Genomic DNA, 20,352 nt, shown 5'->3' with positions numbered 1-20,352 from the left:
TCAGCGGGTGGTCATCTTTCCTTGGACATTTCAAATCAAAGGCTTGGTGAGGGTATGCACCCCCTTTCTGGGAATATTACGAAGCTGAGGTTATTAGCCCCACATCTCTGCATGATCCCACAGCAGCAGCAACTGCCCAGGAATAAAAGACAAACATGGAAGGGCACAGGCTTCAAATGCCCAACAAAGCCACCGTAACTATCCTATTACAAAAACATCGTGTTTTTTTAAGACATTTAGAAGCTATTTCCAAATTACCACTCTGAGCAAAACCATCACTGACAGTCCACAGCTATTCAGCTCCGAGGTCTCTGGGCCTGCTCCCCTTCTCTCTCATTTCACTCAGTAATAAACCCTAAGCCAATTATGCCCGTGTTTACAATATTCCGAATCCTATTCATCGATCCTCAGCACATCCTTTTCCAGATGGCCAATGGAGAGCACTTGGTGTGCCACTTGCGAGACAATTAAATCCCTCAAAAAGATGATGGGAAAAAAAAATCAAGAAAGGAAGAAAAGCTGCTTTGCTGCAGGGAAGGAAACCCACCGAGGGCTCTGTCACAGGGTGACTCCCTTGGCACACGCCTGTCTCCCGTGGGCAGCGCATCCGCCTCTGCCAACTGCTTCCCGGGCAGCTGCGGCAGGGAACGAAGAGCTTGGAAGGGGGTGGCTGGGGCAAAAAGCAATTGGGAAGAGCTCCAAGAGGAGCAGTGGCAACAGGAGTGCTTGGAGGATGGGGCTTGCTGGGTTCATACCCACCAGGCTGCCGCTACGGACCATCCCGCAGCATCGCAGGGGCAGGAGCTGGACTCGCATGGAAAGCTTTCTGCTAAATTCTTGCAAGTTTGCTCAGGAAAACATTCAGGCTCCAAGAAAAACACTGGGAATGAAGCCTGAAAGAGGAACTCTGACGCGAACCAAAGTTAGAGCAAATTTGACCAAAGACTCAAAATCAGCACAAAGCCACATGCAGAACCGGGCAGGGAGCTGCCCTTGGAGTTGGTTCAACCCAGCAAACGCTGCCGAAGGAGCCGGCCCAGGCGGGAAGGACGAATGTGAAGCTGAAGGAATTTGGAGTTACGATCAATACAGGACTAACAAAGAAACTCTCTGCACTGTGTTATATGGGAGGTCAGACTGGAACAAATGATCTAATAGTCCCTGGTGATCTCCAATCAATGAATCCTGTCTAAAAACATCAACACGGGCTCCGCTCGCTCCCTCCTCCTGCCTCCTTCCCCTCTGCTCACTGTGTTGAAATTTGGAGTCTAAGTCACTGGAGCCGTTTGGTCCCCTCATGCCATCCCTTGGCTGGTCCCTATGGCTGTTACACTTCCAGCTACGGAGCAAATCCCTAAAACCAGCACTGCTCCAGCTGCTCAAATACCTCTGCCAGCAGACAGGGCCCCTCAAGGCCCTCTCTTCTGCCTTGAGGCCAACCATGCCTGGTTCATCCTTCTGGCAAAGGGTAAAAGCAGGATAGGGACAGGCAACAAATCTCCTTGTTTCTTCCAGAAATACTGAACTTAACTGTGTGAAAAACTGAGAAAGGGTAGGACATTTGGAACTGCAGTCTATCGTGGCTTAAAACACTATGAAATATTTTCTAGCATAAAGGATGTGCGGATTGCAAAAATATCACAATACTGCGCCAAGAGGCTTTGGAGCTTTTTGGGGTTAAAGCAAAATGTAGTTTTAACCTGCAGGTTTTAGGAGTTCCTTGGCTCAGTTCTTGGTGCTCTGGATGGATTTTCCCTGGGCACAGCTGCCTGTTGTGGATATTTTCCATATTGCCTTTAAATGGCCTTCCTTGTCCAACCTAGCAGCCATTCCTCGCTTCTGCCAAGGTATTGATCCTCCCTCCTTGGTCCAAGAAAATGAAGTTCTGCATTACAGAACTTCAGCTTTGCTCCTGTGTTTAGGGACTGGGCTTTTCTGCCACCCGCCACAGACGTCCCACTACCAATGGGACCAAGAACATTCATTTAGGAGTCCCTGATGCCCAAGTATCTCAGAGCCAGCTGTCCCCAACGGCCTCGAGTGACAAAGGTTGGCACGTGGGTACGGGTGGCCATATAGGTGCAGATCCAGCTGGCTCGGCAGCTTGGTGCTTAGCATCGTTCCTGTGAGCCCTTTCTCCCAAAAGCAGCAACTTGCAGCCCTTAAAGCAAGGCACAGCAAGGAACCTGGCTCTGCCCTCTCTTTTCTTATAGCCACAGATGAGAAGTTGCTTGACCAGACAGAACTGGAGAATGAACCTAAATTTTAGTTTTATCTCATGGGACAATTTGCCAATACCACAGCCTTCACAGGCTGCAAATCCAAGTGTAGGAGAGAAAGAGCCTTTGGCTACACCGGAGTTTTAGCCTCTCTCTAGCTTTGCTGAGGACTAAATGACAGAGCTTCCCATCTCACTTCCTCACCTTCTAGCCTGAGCCTGATTTGGGAAGGAGCCGGAGGGAGAGGAGGATTCGCCAGGTTTAAGCCTCACCTTGGCATCCTGCTTGGTGAGGAAATCCACAAAGCCAAAGCCGCGGTGCGAGCCCGTTCCTGCCATCTTCTTGGGCAGCCGGACAGTCTTCAGCTCTCCAAAGGTGCTGAGAACAAAAGAGCAAAAAGCAGAGACATTAGAGACCAAGGAAAGGACCAGCTTGTTGACCACAAACGACGGTGCTATCTAGTACAGAAGCTTTCCTGGGCGCCACGTGTCCAAAGCTCAGGAATGGATGAAAATTCAGCTCGGATGTAAGAGTACAAACCGTAACACAGCAGAAACTGTCTCTGTTTTAAGCGCTGCACTTCCCCTCCCCTGGGAATCCTGCAGAAACCAGGGATCCGTCCCGCAGGCAGGGCACGAAGCCCCTCCTGTAGCTGCTGTTAGCGCCAGGCAGGGGTGCCCCTGATCCATGAAAAGCACCTTTGAAGCTGCGCGCGGCAGCCCACGGGGCATCGAGGCACCCGAGCATCGCTCTGCGAGCGCCTCTCTGCAACGTTTCCAACGAGTTTGCGAGTGCCAACAACACAAAACAGCAGGAAAAGGGAAAGAAAGAGCGGGTCCCATTGAGCCGGAGGGTGCGCATAGGGCTGGCAGTGTTGGTTGCTGGACAAGGTGCAGGGGAAAAGCAGGAATGGCCTCCGAGAAGGACCCTGTCACTTGATATTAAAGCACGTGGCCAGCTCCTCGACCTGGATCTTGTCTGTAAAACTGGGAAAAAGAAGCGGAGGGAGAGCCGAGCTTGGGAGAGGGCCCACACAGAGGAGATGCTCTCTCTGCATCCTGGCTCCTGCTTCCTTCTCTCCTCCCCTCCCGGCCATTTATCAAGCACATATGCACAAACGGCAGGCAATAAATATTTAATGCAGCCGGGGTCTGAGTGGAGGCGTTATTTTATTTGAAAATCTGCACACACACGCGCGCATACACAAACGCAGCCCGGGATGCACCCGCCAATAAACACAGTAAAGGCCATAAACGCTCTCGTGCAATGATATAAGCTAAATCCTGGGAGTTAACCTGCTGCACCGGCAGCATGACCAGGCATTCATCTACCCAATTTCCTTGGGCAACGTGGTGTGTAAATGCACCATTATGAAGCCTCAAAATGAATCGGCACGTCTGCTGCGCGGAGCCTTCCTCCCTCTCCTTCCTCCCGCTTGGAGCGGACACGACGCAAACAAACAAACAGAGCGGAGCGGCGGAGCCGGAGCAGCCCGGGATCCAGGGATGTCTGGCTGTGGGAAGGCTGCGGGGCTTCCTGCCACAGCAGGATCCTCCTGCCAGGTGACAGGGGACACGGGAGCTCTGGACGTGGCTTTTTTCCCCCCGTTTGCTGCAGTCTTGTAGTACCTTGGGTGACAGATAATGCGAGTTCTTGACCCAAAGAGATTAATACCGAACCAGAGGGGATGGATGGTGGGTAGCAGGGGTGGCCTTGGCTCTGACCTGTCACACCAGGGAAGACAGGGCCTGTGTCACAGCCGCTGCCTGCAGAGGAGCAGAGCGCATGGACCGAAGGGCTGGCGGCACCACGGAGGGTTCAGCAGGAAACACCCGGCTCTGCCGGGCACTAAAGCACCATCTCCCTTGGCCTCGACTCCAAGACCCTGATCACAGCACGGGCAAAGAGAGGGAAAAACAGGACAAGGTTCCTGCCCTTCGCAGCCGTTGGTGGGGTCACGGCACCAGAAGGGAGGTCACTGTCACGCGCTGCGCGGCCAGGGAGCTGCTCACACCCCAGTGCCACCCCGCGGCGGGGCCGTGCCCGAAGGCCACGCAGGGCGCACGGCGGCCCCGCGCTGGAGCAGAACCAGCCGAGACGCACCCTGTGCTCCACGGTGAGGATGACGGGGATGAAGGCTGGGGATGGACACGAGTGGCACCCGCCAAGAGCTCCCGCAGGGATGAGCCAGAGGAAACCCCAGCGGAGAGGGAGGGAAAGGAGCCGCAGGGACAGGACAGCCCCGCACAGCGCCAGCGCTGACCCCGCCGGGCCAGGGAGCAGAACGCCCTCCCTCCCACTGCGCCGCTAATTAGAAACCACAACACAGCAATTACCAGCCGAGGAGCTGCGAATGAAGCCGGCAGAGCGGCCCTTTAATGTTCTCCTCCCCAGCGCCCGGCACAGCCTCACACTTATTTTTTTTCCAATTATTTCCTTCAGATTTAGGAGGAGAGGGGTTGAGGAAGAGGGAACCCAATTACCTCCTGCGGCGCCAGGTTTGTCTTGCGCAGGGCGCTGCGCTGGCTCCCGCGCCGGCCGCATCCACGCCACGGCCACCAGCGCTGCGACGGGGCCGGGCACCCAGGGCACCCGCACGGGACGGGCGCTCGGGGCGCGGGTGCAGCCCGGCACCGAGGCAAAGGCCAGGCCAGGCCGCGGGAGGGAAGCGGGCAGGTTTGCACGGACACAGCAGCAGCTGCACTGCTGCTCCCCTGCACGCTCCAGCCCAGCCGCTTTGAGCGGCTGCTTCTCCCCGGCCGGGGACGCGGGCGACTCAGAGCGTGGAGCAGCCGCCGCCTTCCCAGCGCTCCTCGGGTGGAGGCAAATCCGCTGGCACGAGTGGGAAAACGCGGCGTCCACCCCGGGAGTTTCCTCTCGGAGCCTCGTGTCTCCCCTCTCCCAGTGGCAGGTTGGAAGGAGATCAGGGAGCGCTGGCAGCCGGTGCCGGCTCCCTGCCCACGTGGGAGCCGGCGGCACCAGCGCGAGAGCGCGAATCTCCTGCGCCCACCGGCCCTTTCAGAGCTGACACCAGCTCCCGAGTTCTGAAGTCTTCGTGCTAAGGAGAAACCACATTCCAAAGACGCAAGAGCCTCCTGGTTGAGGCTTTGAGGCAAAAAGTTCAGGTTAGCAGCTCCAGCATAGAATCACAGAATCATAGAATCACAGAATCATACAATGCTTAAGGTTGGAAGGGACCTCTAGAGGTCATCTAGTCCAACCCCCTGCACACACAGGGTCACCTAGAGCACGTGGCACAGCATCACCTGCCCTGGTGCTCAGCGAAGCTCCGGTGAGGATCTCTGTGCCCGTTTGCACACCAGGATGGGGACAGATGGGCCTAAGCTCCCTGGCACCCTGCGCTGGCTGGATACGATGCAGAGCCCTTCCAGGGTGCCAGGAGAAGGGCCCCGTTACAGGCGCTGTGCCCGACGCGCAGCTAAGCTGGCTACAGTGCTTCCAGACCCAGCCTGGCATCGATCCGCGCAGCTCGGCCGGGGCACATGGCTTGGATTGGCACCCACTTGCTGCGACACCATCCTCCATGGTCCCCCGTGCACCACTGCCAGCGTTCAGCCACATCCCAAGTGCTGTGACCCAGAGGTCACAGGAACGAAGTCTCTTCCTTCTGGAGACACCAGCTTGCTTGCAGTTAGCTCGGCTCGACTTGTCCTAACACTGCAACCTCCTTTTGGGTGGCTAGTGCTCCTGCCAGACCCTTGGCAAACTGGGGGATTTGCAAACCACCGAGCAAGGCGCAGAGCACCCGGCCGGGTCCCGGCCTCGCTGCGCTCCTGCCCGTGCAGCCAGGGAAAACGGGCTCCGAGTACGGCTGCTCCCGGCAAGCACAGCGAGCTCCCTCCTCGGCGAGGGCTGCTGCTCTGCGAGAGGGAATTAACTCACTGGAAGTGCAGGGAAATGGAAGCAGCAAATGCAGGGATGGGAGGTAGAGCCAGGTAGCAGTGCGGTGTGTCCGGAGGATCCCGCTTTCCTGGCGCGGCGGGTCCGGAGGATCCCACTTTCCTGGCGCGGCGGGTCCGGAGGATCCTGCTTTCCTGGCTCTGCTTCGCCAGCCTGGCGGGCAAGACCTGCCCTCCCAGGCTTGGCACCTGCTCACCCCACTGGCTAAAAAGGACGAGAGCCCCAACCAAAAAATGGTATTTCCTAAACCAGAACCCTTGTTTCGTGCTGATTCCTGTTCACCACGAAAGAGGGGAAACATTAAAAATGTGTATTGGCCTTGGCTGAGCAACCATCAACGCGGCTTCCGAAGGGCTTCCACCTCGGTGTGGCCAGGCACGTCCCTGCCAGCACTGTCCCGTGTCACCAGCTCCAGCACCTCTTCTTTAAAGAGCTCCTCTTCTCCCATCAGGTTTTGTCCGAATTTCTGCCTCTTGTCCCCTCCCACCCTCCCTCACCCCTCCGGCCCTGCTCTCCCCAGCACACTCGGTTTCTCCCAGGACACCTGTACGTCAGGCTGGACTAATCCAGCCGGAAAGCGTTCCCCGCTTCCCAAGCACAGGAATCTGGTACTGCCACCAAACCTACCCGGATCCTTCCCCACGCCAAACTCCTCCCAATCCAAAGTCGCAGGTGGCCCCTAGAAACTGGCCAAATATCTGAGCAAAGATCCCGCCTGGCATCTCCTGATCATCGCTGCTCTACCTGTTCTTAACCCTTTTCCAAACCGATTTGTCTGAAATAGGAGTGTTTAAACTGCAAGTTCTGTGACAGTTTTTTGTCTCCCCTTAGCCAAATGCCTACCATGTCTTCAGTTTTACAGCAGCATTGCTAAGACTGTTTAGATGTTTATGCAATTCAGACCATTTTTATGATAAAATATTGAAACTGATTTTTTTTTCAAGTTTCAAACACAAAGTTCCCTTCGCTTTCCTTATCACCCCTAGCTACAACCCAGCAGAGCCTGGGGTTGCAAAGTCTCCATAGGCAGGAACAGAACTGGCATCTCCAAATGGTGCCGATGGCTGACGCCATTCCCAAAACTCCCAAATCCTTCCCTGCTGTGCCCAGGCCGCACACATCCTGCAGGGACGGACCTGAGCCCCACTACAGCCTACACAGCACGTTCAGGCACTTGCAATGGACATCTGAATATTGTTTTTTATCCCAACCTGCCCCTAAATAGGACCTTCCCTCCCCCCAACAAATTGCTTCTCCAACAATCTCCGCTTCGGCACCAACTTGCTGATTATAGCAGGGGGGAGAATAACTAATGGTCCTTTTTTCCCCCTTTTCTTCTTTCCTCAGGAATGCAGGACCCTGGCAAATGGTTTTGCCCCTGGGCTGAGTCCTGGCCAGTTCCACCCCCTGCATGACAGAGTTAATGAAATCCCAGCGGAAGGGCCCTCCCCGCCTCCCGCTCCAGGACTTCAGCTGACTCCACTCCCGCTAATCCCATTACAAGAAAATAACGTGGATAATTCAAGCTAATGAAATCGTTACAAGAATGTGGACAGCCAGGGGTGGACATTCAGAGCCAATTTAACACTCCTTGGTGTTGTTATCCCCAGCACAGGAAATATCTGAAAGGAGGAAGGGAAAGGACAGAGGGAGAGGCAGGAAAAAAAAAGCCCTCCTCTCTTGTTAGCTTAAATCCTGTTAGAGAGTTCAGGAATTAATCTGCCACCTATCTCCCCTATTACCATTACCATCATCATCATCACCAATAGCGTCTCCTCGGTAACCTCTGAAATTCAACGAGTGAATGTGCAGGTGGGTGATGAAGGAGCCTCCCGGCACGCTGGGATGGGGGAAATCGCTGCCGCTGCTTCCCGCTCCGGAGGGAGCCGGCACAAGGGGATGCTGGAGGGACCCTGCAGCCGCTCGGGTGCCCTGGCTGGTCCCCAGCATGTGAACTGTGTGACCACAGAGCAGGACTGGCCTGTCCCCACCTCAAGACCTTGTCCTGCAGCTCCCGCGGTGGCTCCTCACCTTCCGCTCTGGATGGTCCTGCTGGAACTCGCTGGATGAGCAAACCTCCTCTTCAGGCCCCCATGCAAGCCAAGGGCTGTCACCTTAGCAAATACTTGTTCTTCCCTTCCAGCACGGGCGGGCCAGAGTTGCCTTTCCATGTGACACAAGGCCCTTACTGAGATCAACTTCCCTGGGGGGACGCGGACACGAAGGAAAGAAATTCCACTTTGCAGGGAAACTTGGCAGTCGGAAGCAGGCAGCTTCCCAGGACTGCCCCCCGGTACCAAGTGCCTGCAGGCACCATTTAACTCGGTCCTGCGAGACCACAAGAACCAGGAATGTCCACGTCCAAGCACAACGTTCCCAGGAGCAGCGCCGGCCTCGGCGGTGACAGGCAGGACCAGGAGCCACTGCAGCCCCGGGCGAGAGCCGAGGGAGCCACCGGCCCTGCAGCCACACTGGGAAGTGACACGGGGACATCGGGGCTCCGCTTTGGGCCTCGGCTTCCCACGTGCCGGGAAAAAGCCATGGCTTTCTCATTTTCCAAGCTCACCTGCATGCTCAGGGCGGCTGCTTGTCGTGCAAGGCTTCACTCGAGCCAGGAAGGCAGCAGAGGGATTTGGGATTAAAAATGGTGCAATGCAAGCACCTTAGGTGCAAGAGAGAAAGCACAAGAGCCAGCAGAAAAGCAACAGAAAGAGTAATTGGGTTTCCAGCAGGCCCACCTCTCTCCTCCTGCTCCCACGTGGGGATTCTCCGATGGCTTGTACAGGGGAATTTTCCACCTTCCTGGCACTGTGGCAGAAGCAGCATCTTCCCTCTTTTCCTCAGGGGCTGTTTTCAGATGAACACCAGCCAGCCAGATTTCCACCTCTGTCCCCAGGTTTGGCTGACAGGGACGATTTCCAGCAGAGGGTCCTCGGGGCCGTGCCCGGAGCGGGCGGCACCGCTCGCTTTCTCCGGGTGCTCCCACGCGCACGCGTCTGATTCCGTCCAGATGGCGCTTTCGGATCCTCCGAGGAAAAACCCAACCACAAAGGGAGCCCGGGACGGTGCAGAGCAGGGCACAAGGGGCTGGAAACCAGCCAGGGCTGCCCGGACAGGCTCTGCTTCCACACGGCCTCTTCCCAGCTGCTTCCCCAACACCCCAGGAAGGGAATAACAGCGTTCCGAAGGGCTCTGGGACCAAGGCGATGCAGCAGGGTAGAGCAGTGCTCAGGAGGTGTCTGAGATACGGCAACAAGGGCTGGGCACATGGAATAGGCTGGTTTGGGATTTTTTTTTTTTATTTTTTGTTAAATTTGTGTGAATCTGGGGAAGCAGCAGACTCCTAGCCAGTCACACCTACCGTCAGGTGACAAAATGCAGTGACACTTGGCCAACAAATCCATGCAAAATCCAACCTGGTAGAATGACAGTGGATGGGGATGTGTGATGGAAGAGGAGGCTGCACAACGCTGCTCCTGCCTCTCCATCCCTATCCTAACACCACGCTCCCAAATTCCCCTATTGGGCCCCGCAGTGGCTCAGCACCTTCTTCAAAAGATGCCTGGATACTCGATATTGCAAATATTCCCAGTGCTGTGGAGTCCTTGGCCATAAACGTGCTGCTTCCAGGGCACTACGAATTTACCCATTTGTGCTCAAGTGGTGCTAAGTCTCCTTTTTCCAGGGAAAGCTCATTCAGCATCAGTCTCCCTTGGAACTCTGGGCAAAACAGGATCCTAACTGAGTGCCTTGGCCCCAGACCAACTTGTCACCACAGGACTTTTCCCCTCCCCAAGCCAGGAATTCAAAGCCTGTTTCCCGTTGCTTAAACCTCTTGTTAAAAACGTAGCGAAACATTTTACCCCTTCTCGATTTATTTTCCTTAACAGTTGCTTGTAAGGGACCTTATCAAAAGCTTTCTGAAATTCCAAGTAAATTAGTCATTAGGCAGGTTTTCAGAACAGTAATTAGGCCACTCCATGCCCCTGATGTATTATTTACCTGAGAAGATATACATAATTAGGGCTCTTCTTTATAACTGGTATTACACGCACTAAATTCTACTCCAGTCTATCGTGTAATTACGCAATTAGGCTGCATGCTAAACAGAAAGAAACCAATTCTGAAAACCAAGCAAAACGAAAAAAAGAAACCCACCCAGTAATTATTATTTTTAAATCCTTCATCAGCAGCCTAGTGGCAGGTTTTAAAATTCTAATATCCCTCCACTTAAGTCATTCTTAAACAGGTGGTGGAATCAGGCTTGGTTCCCTAATTTGGTTTCACTTAATCCTACTTTGTGCGGTTTAAACGTTGCGCAGAGATTCAACAGCTTGGAGAGATTTGTGCTCCTCAGCATCGTGTCTCGGCGCAATGCGAGGAGCATCAGAGCCACCTCCGTCTCCAGCACGTGCCATGGGGTGAAACGACACCGGGGAGGGTGTTCCTTCCAATCTACCTCTTGTTTTACATCTATTTCAGAGCTGGCAAGATCAAAGGAAAGTGCTCAGGACTCACGAGTGTGCTTACCAGTCCCGCCGAAGAAACCTGCTTATTATCCACATTCATCTTCATGCTTTAAAGACTCCAGTGATTCACCGCTTAGTTGGGCACGACGAGGTTTTTTTGTTCTGAAACTTCACAGCTCTAGGCTCAAGATTTCAAAGCCACCCCAGGCAGCTTCCCGGGCTCCGATCCCGAGGGAGGACATGCTGAAGGATGCACAGTTGGCCCGGGGATCTTCATAGGCTCTAGGAGGCCACTTGCTTAAATGCTACTGTTGGACTTGAACTGAACTCTGCAAGGAAGCTGAGGATTCACAGCTGTCTAGTGGTCCAAAAATGTGTGACCTGGTGACTGAGAGGCCAAAATAAATAGCAGCTACTGCACATCTATGTCAGAAGACGTCACTGAAACCCAGCAGAGAAGTTGAAAATCCCTCTCTGGATTTTTCAAGATTTTTTTTTTTGCTGCTTTCCTCCACTGTGGTAAGCTTACAAAAAGGCAAACTGACCCAACCCTTGCACCCTAAGACCCTTCCTCTGAATTTCAACTACTGCACAAGCTTTCACGCTTGGACTAATGCTTGTTCCAAAAGATGCCACCAAGGGTCCCCATCTGCTAGAGCCACCAACACACATCTCTCCCAGCAGTAACTATTCTGGAGAAAGACTGTATCACACCACTGACCCCATACATATACAACGTATAACCAAAGGGCTGCAGTTAGTGCTGATTAGGGCTGAGGAAATGATTTAATTCACCCCTGTTCTGTTTGTGGCATCTGTTTTTCAAAGTCTGGGCTCTGCCTTCTTGGCTGCTCTCAGAATCTGCAGTTGCACCTAACCAACCACTTTTCCTTTGAGGTCACAGTAAACTTTTCTTCAGAGGGGACGGAAAAGACATTGGGACATGGCAGAAACCAATCTGAAGAGATCTGTCATGGCAAGAAGAGACCATCTCTATCAGGCCAACTAAGAGAGGATTTGAGTCCTCGTATTATACCAACCTCTAAGGACCACTGCAGGACCTACAGGCCAAACTGCAACTCCCACGGCTGTTCTCACCAGGATGTAGAAGTGAAAAGAGCCGCGACCCTTCAACGTCACGGAATCTGCACCACGCAAATCCCTGCCTGCAGGTCAGCGCAAAGCGCCTCGCCGGCCTCACCAGCCTAAGCCCGGATTCCCGCTGCGTGCGGCACCTTGCAGGACCAGGGCTTAGGAGCTCCCAGGTCACCGCAGGAATCAGCAGCGGGTCAGGATTTCAAAGGAACCCGCAGCTTGAGCAGCACTGAGATTTGGGGATTTATCTCTCCCGGGCTCTTTGGAAAAACCCGATCAGAGTGCAGCTATGGTCAAAAATAAGTTACGCTAAAAATAGTGTTCGCAGGAGGGCCTGGTGCAAATCTGCTTTCCCCTATGATTCTTATGAGTCAGCGAGTTGCAAAGACAGAAGAGGAAATTCATAGAGCCAGCAAAGCAGTAAACACAGAACATAGACTCAGTCACGCTGCTCGGGTCCCCAAAGGGGGACCTTGGGCACATTTCTGAAAAAGGAGCTTTGCCGTTAAAATACGAGGCAAAAATGACTGTACCAGCAGGAAAAAAAAATCAGATTCAACTGTAGAACCTCCTGAGCTGAAGGAGAATAAATATAGAAGCAATGAGATATTTATAGGCAGACAGCTATTTTAACATAGCTCAGCTTTAAAGAGAATCCTTATTTAAGTCTTGTCTCAGTAAAGCTGCAGAGTGACTTAGAAAAATAACCAGATTAATTATTTTCATCAGGAGAACAGAGAAACACGTAGGGAAGATCAAATGCATGCAAATGCATTAAGAACGTGGATGCTCAAGTGAAGAGCTTCTGTTCTGGTTATTCAAACACAATCAGAGTAGTGAGATCTGCCTAGCGCAGCGCTGAGGAGCCTCCCCTAACCTCAGCGTAAGGCCCGACACGTCGGAACCAGACGAAGCAGTAGAACGGGCAGGTCTGCTCCCCGGCCAGGCTGGGCTCGCTGCTCGCCCCTCCTGACGCCTGCCAGGCTGGGGTGTCCCCATGTGGTGACACTTCCACTGTCCAGGGCTGTCCGCTCCGGAGAAACCAACAGAAAAGCAAAAATAAGATGTCTGAAAATACATTTTTTTCATCGCTGGATGCAACTTAAAAGCACTCTGTTAAGTATGTGGGAGTTCTTCCAAAGGTGCTACATTTACACTGAAAACGGTCCCGATTCCTCCATCAAGGCGCAGCCGTTACCGGAGCCCGGTCCAGGTTTGGTTCCGCTGCCGGACTCCAGCCGCACGGCTCTGTGGTTCAGGAGCCTCTTAAACGGAACCACCCAACAGAACCCCCAGCCTGAGCGTTCTGCAGCTCCGGGCTCCGACAGGAGCCAGAAAAACGCGAGGCCAGAGCTCGGATGAAGGGCTCAAAGGCAGGGCAGAGCGGCGGCTTTCGGGGAATTCAAGCCCTCTCCATTCCCTGCTGCTTGTCCCCAACTCCAAGGAAAGCCCTGACCCACAGGGGCAGCTCGAGGCTTCCAGTTTTTCCCTCAAAGATCCTAACATTTAGGGACAAAACAAACGGGCACCAGGTCAGACAGCAGCACCCAAGCTGTGTCATGGACTGGAGTCGAGGGGCTGGCTGCGATGGGAAGAGATGTTCAGTCTGATGCACTAAGTGTTCCTTGGGCTCTTGCACCACCAGTACTAAGTCACAGGGCTCAGGGCCACCACCTCTACGGCCTGGCCACCCCTCAGCGCCTGCCTTGGGCTGGGACCAAACCCCCAGCGATCCCTCCTCCCACTTGTTTCAGTTCCAGGGGCCAAACCTGTGCTCCACGTCTGGCGTAAACAGGGCCGGGTGGAAGGTGGTCACCACCCTCAGGGCTTGGTGGCCCCAAGGCGCTCTAGAGTTAAACCCATGGGATAGCCAACAAGTCGAACGCAATGGGCCGATTCTAAAAGCTGCAGAGATACTGGAACGTTGCCAAGAGCCCTGGAACAGGCTGTCCAGGGAGGTTGTGGAGTCTCCTTCTCTGGAGATCTGCAAACCCGCTTGCACGTAGCCCTGTGCCACGTGCTCTAGGTGACCCTGCGTGTGCAGGGGGTTGGACTAGGTGACCTCGAGAGGTCCCTTCCAACCTTCTGTGACACCTCCTCAGCATACAGATAACCAAGTGCTGGGCTCACGTCCTGGGGGCTTTGCACAGCAGTGGCATGGTGGTGACGAGCACGGCCAGAAGCGTCCCCAGGTCCCCGCGAGCCCAGGCGCTGCATCGTGCCGAGGAGGGAGGCTCCCCAGGAGCTCTGCAATCGGCTCCCCCCGGCCACCTCGCGGTGCTGACGAGGGAGACGGCGCAGCCCTGCGTGACGGCGCAAAATTAATATGACGGGGGCGAAAGCTGGCAGTGAGTAATGAGCAGCTCAAGTGCCTCCTCTCCACCTCCTCGCCCCGGGCTCCGTTAACCCCTGGGCTGCTGGGCTGATGTTGGGCGAGCAGGATCAAGCCCAGGGGGACACAAGCTGCTTTCGACAAGTCAAGCTCTGCAGGATGCCAGGGAGGGGATCAAGTCTCTCCTGCAAAGCTCACTGGGAAAATCCCCAAGGAAAAGTGTCCCTTCTGCAGGAAATACTGCAGGGCTCCAATGTGCTCTCCTGGCCACCTAAGAAGTGTGCAGCCCTCACTGCCATCTCCCTGCAAGGACAAATCGCAGGAGTTTCCTCCCACACTTGTTTTTACCAAGTTCTCAGGCCTAAGAGCTCCTTCTGCTGTGCCAGATGCTGGGAAATGGTCAGTTTGGATAGTCCTGGGGAAGGAGGGAGGCGAGAGGGCAGATGGTCAGTGCGAGCTGCCCTACCTTGGTCGAGCTGCCCTGCCTTGGTCGAGCTGCCCTGCCTTGGTCAAGCTGCCCTACCTTGGTCAAGCTGCCCTGCCTTGGTCAAGCTGCCCTGCCTTGGTCGCTTACGGAAAAGCGAGACGGGGGCAGAACAGAGGCACTAACAGCACAACCTGCGAGAGCCAATTTGGCCCCACGGCCCAGGGCAGGGCCAGCCCTTGGCCGGGATCTAATCAGGGAGAGGCGAGAGCTCCTCCAAGGAGACCTGAGCAGCCACAAACACGTCCTGGGGGATTAAAACCAAGGCAGAACCGCAGCAGCAGGCAGCGGGTTACAGAAACGCTAATAATGCAGAGAGAGACGCAAACACGGGAGACGGTGTCACCCTGAGCAGGAAACTGTGACTCATTAGAGGCTTGTTCAGGACCTCCTCACGAAGCGAGGCTGAAAACTACCCACACATCTGCGCCAGCCTCAGACACCACGGTGGACGGGTCGACGCTGCCGCACCACAAATTCCAGTTCAGACATTTCGGATAGCAAGGAATTTTGATATCAAGAACACAACCATTTTGGTTGTTCCTCAAGGGAAGAACTAGGACATCAGCTCAACAGTTTGCCCAGGGCAGTTTGGACACAGCACATTCGGCAACGCTCCCGCTGCCAACCCAAAGGCAGCCCAGAAAATGGGCAGTTTCCAAAGAGAACATGAAAAAGTTGCAACCTAAGGCAAAAAACAGTCTGTGTCTGTCTTCTAGAACACGCATATACCTACTCCTGAATTTGGACAAAAAGAGACCTTCTAATCCAGCTCCATCACCAAGTTCAGCTCAGTGCCTTGGCGAGAGGCACTTCTGCAAGAGCCAGAACGAAGCAGCCTCGAAACGCCCTCAATTTGCACCCGACAACTGGTGTGAGCGGGAGCCGGCGCTGGAGACGTCTCAGCAGCTGCTGCAGGCGGCGACGGCCCCGCGGGCTGGTGGGGCTCGGAGTGCAGAAACGGAGGGGAAAAAAGGGAAAAAAATAAAAATCAAGCACTGCAATGAATATTCAAGACAGGGAAAGATGTGTAGGAAAAAAAAAATCTTCCTTCTGCTCTTGGGAAGATCCACCTTTTAAAGCAACCCTGTCAAGATAACACAGAGTTAAACATTTCCTTATCTATGTTAAACACCTTTATAATTCAAACTGAAAAACAGCACTGAAAACCTATTTCACTCTCCCCCGCCCCACGGCTCGTTTTGGATAGTCAAATTACCGGCCAGTTACATTACTGGGCTCTGAATATTAGGCCAATATTGCTGTGCTTGGATTTCCAGCATAGAAGGAAGCAACTTAAAGAAGGAGCAAAAAAAAAAAAAAAAAAAAGTTTCATTTTGATTTTTAACTATAGTGAGAGAAATAAACCAGCCTAGCAGATCCCAGTTTTCTCCTCTGGATTTCTCAGCTCACATCCCCAGGATGCTGCCCGCACAGGCACCTGCCTCCTGCCTCTCCAGGCGCGCTGCTCCCGGTGCCCTGGAATTCGGAAGCGGCGGCAAACAATGCCCAGCAAATTCCCGAGTTAAGCCGGGCTCGGAGCACACCTGGAAACGCGGAACAAGGTCGCACACGATCCCAGCGTGGGGTGGATTTCATGGGGAGGTCCGACGGGGTCACATCCGGGGGCTGGGACCGCTGTTCCCGGCCGGCTGGTCACCTCGTGTCCCAAGGGCCACGCAGGGGTAGCTCGGGATTGGAATAACAGCCCCAAACGCCCCGGCTCCCACAGAGGCTCGGGAGGCGACACACGGCCTCACATCCCAATTAGGGAGCTGGAATCCAGCACTGGAAGCGCCGGATCAGCCGCTGACACCACCTGAAGCCGCTTTCATTGATGCCTCCGGAGGACGCGGCCTCGCGCTGGCGCGTGGGGAGCACCCTGTGCCCAGAGTCCTGCAGGAAGTCACCTTTAAAACATTTTATTTTCCCCCCTTAAAAAGGTTTTTTCTGCTGAACACCTAAGCCCCAGCCGGCCCCTTCCCAAGTCCCTTTTCCATAACCACGGTCTGGCTTGCTGTGTCTTCTCCCAGGTCTCATCTTTCCTGCTGCTTCCTCTCACGTCCCGTTCCCCTCACAACCCTCCTGGCTCCAGCTCCTGTGCGGACACAGGGACCCCCAGCCACCTCCAGAGGGTCTCGCTCTTCCCACCCTGCCCTGACCACATTCCCTCTCCAGCCTGCTTGCAGCCTCATGCTCAAGGCTTCCCACAGCAAATTCTCTTTGCAGCAGCCACACATCTGCTGCAAGCCCTGGGGATGCGAGGGGAGCATTCCAGTGCCTCGTTTTTCCCGGCTTTGCTGCCTCCTCCAAGCTCCTGCAATTAGGAAGCCCTGCTGCTCAACGCGAGCCTTTCCTACGGCCACAGCCCCTGGAAACCCCTCGGGTAAATGCACGTTCCTGCCTGATTTCCACTGCTTCCCCCTCAGCAGCTCGATGCCGCAGAGCACGGGACACCCTTGGTGCCACCAGCCTGACACAGCAGCCGGGTCACAGCACATCTGGGGGCTGCGTGTTCAGCCTCGGCGCGGCTGCAGAAGCATCGCTCACGTTTTTCCTCAGGAATGTGATCCTGGGGTCCCGCTAAACACCAAACCCAATTCCGGAGGCACCGTTAGAGCTACGAGTGCTCAAATGGGACTAGGTTCTCCTCTTATCCAGGCACGATCCAGTTCTTGTTCCCCGACATCTGAACGGGTGCCTCTTGGCAAGATATAGAGTGTCACAGTAATTCCATGTGCTGCTGCCAATGTCCTGATCCCTGGGTGAAACCCGGGAGCTGGGATCACGCACAAAGTCCAGCTGAAATAACACGAATGAAGGATTGAGGAAAGCACCTGGAGATGTTTGCCCCACAGGCCCGGCCTTTCTCCCCTCATCTGTAACTGCTCCGGAACAGGATTTTGTGAATCCGACTTTGCAGCAAGCAACAAGGTTCCCATGCAGGACTCCAGAAGGGACCTGCAGGCTCTTCCCTTGGCACCAGCATCCTCCTGGTGACAGGGTGCCGGTTGGTCTGGGATCAGGCCCCGGCCTCCACTGGGGGATACAAACCATTGCCTCTAGCTCAGCAATTGCCCCTTGGTGAGGCAAGACATGGAACCAACGGGCCCTGCATGGTGCCCAGTCCTAGGAATCGCAGTCCTTTGTGTCACCCCCGCACCCAAACTCCAGAGTGCTATGGAAAAGCTTCCCAGACCGTTCAAGGTGGGAGGATCTGCACGTTGGTTCTACCTGCCACCCTGGAGGGTGCAGGACGTGGTGGGGACCTCAGCACACAGCGGGGAGCTGAGCAGATACTGTGCCCAGGAAAAGGCTGGTTTGGGACAGGGCCCCTGCTGCTACCCGACCTCTGCAGCCTTGGAGATTACCTTGGAGAGTAATCTGACATTAGACTGCTCAACAGAATGTTTGCAACATTCTACATCCTGAAGCTATTTGCACCTAATATTGTAATTAATGCTGCCCAGCACCTGCACTGGGAGAGGCACCCATGTTTACGAACTCATTTTTATGGACTCATTTTTTCCTCCTCTGCCTTTAGGTAGCAGAGATTTCCACGTCTTCAACAGGGCAGCAGTACTCGGGGAAGGAGAAATTGTCTCCAGTCATGTAGACTCCATTACTGGGAGAAAGGTGTGAACAGCAAGCATGTCTGGCAGACGGATTCATTATACCACCGTGTCCTTTATAATGGGAAATGAAAAGCCCATTCTGATAACTACACTTTATTATAATAGGTCAGAAGAAGTGAAAGGCATCATCTTATAAAATTAACTTCATAAAGACTGCCTCAAAAAAAGGAAAAAAAAAATCTCTGCTCAGCTTATCCACCGCATCTTTCTTTCAGAGATTTTTTCCTTTTAGAAGAGATGTGATTCCAAAATTTTGTCCCACCGAATCCCCTTTCACTTTTACCCACTATCCGAAGGAATAGATCTGTTTTCTTCTAATCAGTCTCAGGCACTTGTTTTGCCAGATGCACTAAATGCCAAGTCTTTGTCAAGACCAAGAAACTACTCAAGTAAACAGTTAAAATTAAGAGACACCCATCCCCAAAGGTTCTCCTAAAGAAGTGGAATTCTTTTTTTTTTTTTTTTTTAAAAAAAAGAAAGTCAGAATATAGATGCACATACCTGCTAGCCCATTCTGTGGGTACCTCTCAATTGCTTTTTCTGGTAGCTGTTAGTTGAGCTGAAGTCCAGCCTTTCAGTCAATTACAATTTTATAATTTAGCAACTTTCCAGCAGGTGCTTGAACTTGGTGCCCACAGGTGAAAGGCAGGAGATGGCCAGATGTCCAGTAAAGTAGAGCATCTCTGCGGCTTCCAACACCTGGCCTTGTTCTGAGCAGCACCCTGAATTTTGAAGATTAGTGTCTATTGTAACTAATTGGCAGAGAAGGGCTGCTCCATTTTCTGGAAGTGATGGTTATTGCAATTTTAGGAGAATTTTATGTATAAAGGCCAAATTACAGATTCTCAGCTACATTTTGTAAAGCAGAAGGAAACTGCTCCAGCCCTCAAACAGGCAACTGGACAGACTCTCCAATAAGTGTTTCCTTTGATGGTACCACTTTCAGGTATGTCCAATTCTAGGAAAGCTCTTTAGTATTTATCCCTCAGGTAGCATTTGATTGGGTGGAAATCTTTAAGAAACTCTTTTGTAAAATCAGTTATTCCTCTTTGGGCAAACATAAAATATATATTGCCTTGAAATATTACACAGCAATTGCAAGAACACCTTTGTTTTTTTTTTTTTTGTTCAAGAAAGTTGGCATGGATAGGGGAGAAGGAAAGAGGATTCTCCAGGATGCTGAAACAAACAGTTAATTGGAACTTCAAATGAGCGTTGCATGGATCTAATGTGATAGATTTTAAAGGAGCCTAATTTTCCGAAATTGCCAGAGCTCCAATCTGTGAAAATGTGGCCTTTCACAGGACTCCAATTCAGCACGCCACATCTAGAGTTCCTATTGAAAAAAGTCTTGCCATAAAAGCCCCCCAATTTGGTAGCAAAAATTAACAGCCTTCATGGGATATCAGCCTTTTTGTCTCTCCTCTCCTAACCATGGCTCCTCGCAAAGAGCTGTCGAAGGACGATTTATCCTTTGTCATTTTTCCAGGTAGCAAAGATAAGAGCGGAATCTAATAAAGAATAAAAATGGGGGGAAAAAGAACCCACCCACAAAAGCTAAATCTTCACACCTACCCCAGAAGCAGCCACTGTAATTGCAACGTGTTTCTCCCTCCAAGGGAAATAACACCAATCGGGTCTCAAAAAATCCCCAGGCGAGTGACAGAGCCCAGGAGCTTGAGCACAAGCACTCGGCAGGACACGTTTCGAGGTGACACGTGCCCGGTGGCCCCAGCAAGGCCACCTCAGGGCTGGGCCATCCTGACCAGGACAGGCAGTTCTTCCAGGCAAGGTACCACGTGCAAGGTGGGCGACGAGCGGAGCTTGCAGAGCCCTGCATGGAAGACACTTAATTTGCAGGCAAATTTGAGCCTTTGAGGCCACTAACCTGAGCGTCACGACTTCCAAGCACAGAGAAAATTAAGCGTCGCCTCTCCAACCCAACGATTAAAACTCTCTATAATCCCCAAACTCCGAAATCAAAAGAAACATGTTTGCTTTGAATCTCCTGTGAACTATGAGCTTGGGGAAAAATCAATTTGCATTTCGCACCCACACACGGAGCTTCCCAAAGACCCGCGTGCTCCCAAAGGTCCAGTCCGCCACCAGGAACGGCCAAGGAGGAAGCTGCTGGGAGCAGAACATTCCCAGACCTGCTGGCTCTGTAAGATACAGGATGTACTGGGCAAGTTCAGGC

The 20,352-nt window shown here is 53.2% G+C and overlaps 1 protein-coding gene across 5 annotated transcripts in view; it reads right to left on the bottom strand.

The window, feature by feature from the left end:
- RBM19 (RNA binding motif protein 19) overlaps positions 1–20,352 on the bottom strand; it is a 53,917-nt gene that overhangs the window by 8,310 nt on the left and 25,255 nt on the right. For all 5 annotated transcript variants that reach the window (XM_088532306.1, XM_088532307.1, XM_088532309.1 and 2 more), the window contains one exon: positions 2,492–2,597. In XM_088532306.1, coding sequence (XP_088388432.1) covers positions 2,492–2,597 — 106 coding nt within the window. The remainder of the gene's footprint in view (positions 1–2,491; positions 2,598–20,352) is intronic.

The sequence above is a fragment of the Tinamus guttatus genome, unplaced genomic scaffold (genome assembly GCF_059628265.1).
Source record: "Tinamus guttatus ecotype Peru unplaced genomic scaffold, ASM5962826v1 Tinamus_guttatus_pri_ptg000459l, whole genome shotgun sequence".
NCBI classification, from domain to species: domain Eukaryota; kingdom Metazoa; phylum Chordata; class Aves; order Tinamiformes; family Tinamidae; genus Tinamus; species Tinamus guttatus.
This window is presented reverse-complemented; position numbering and strand designations above follow the sequence as displayed.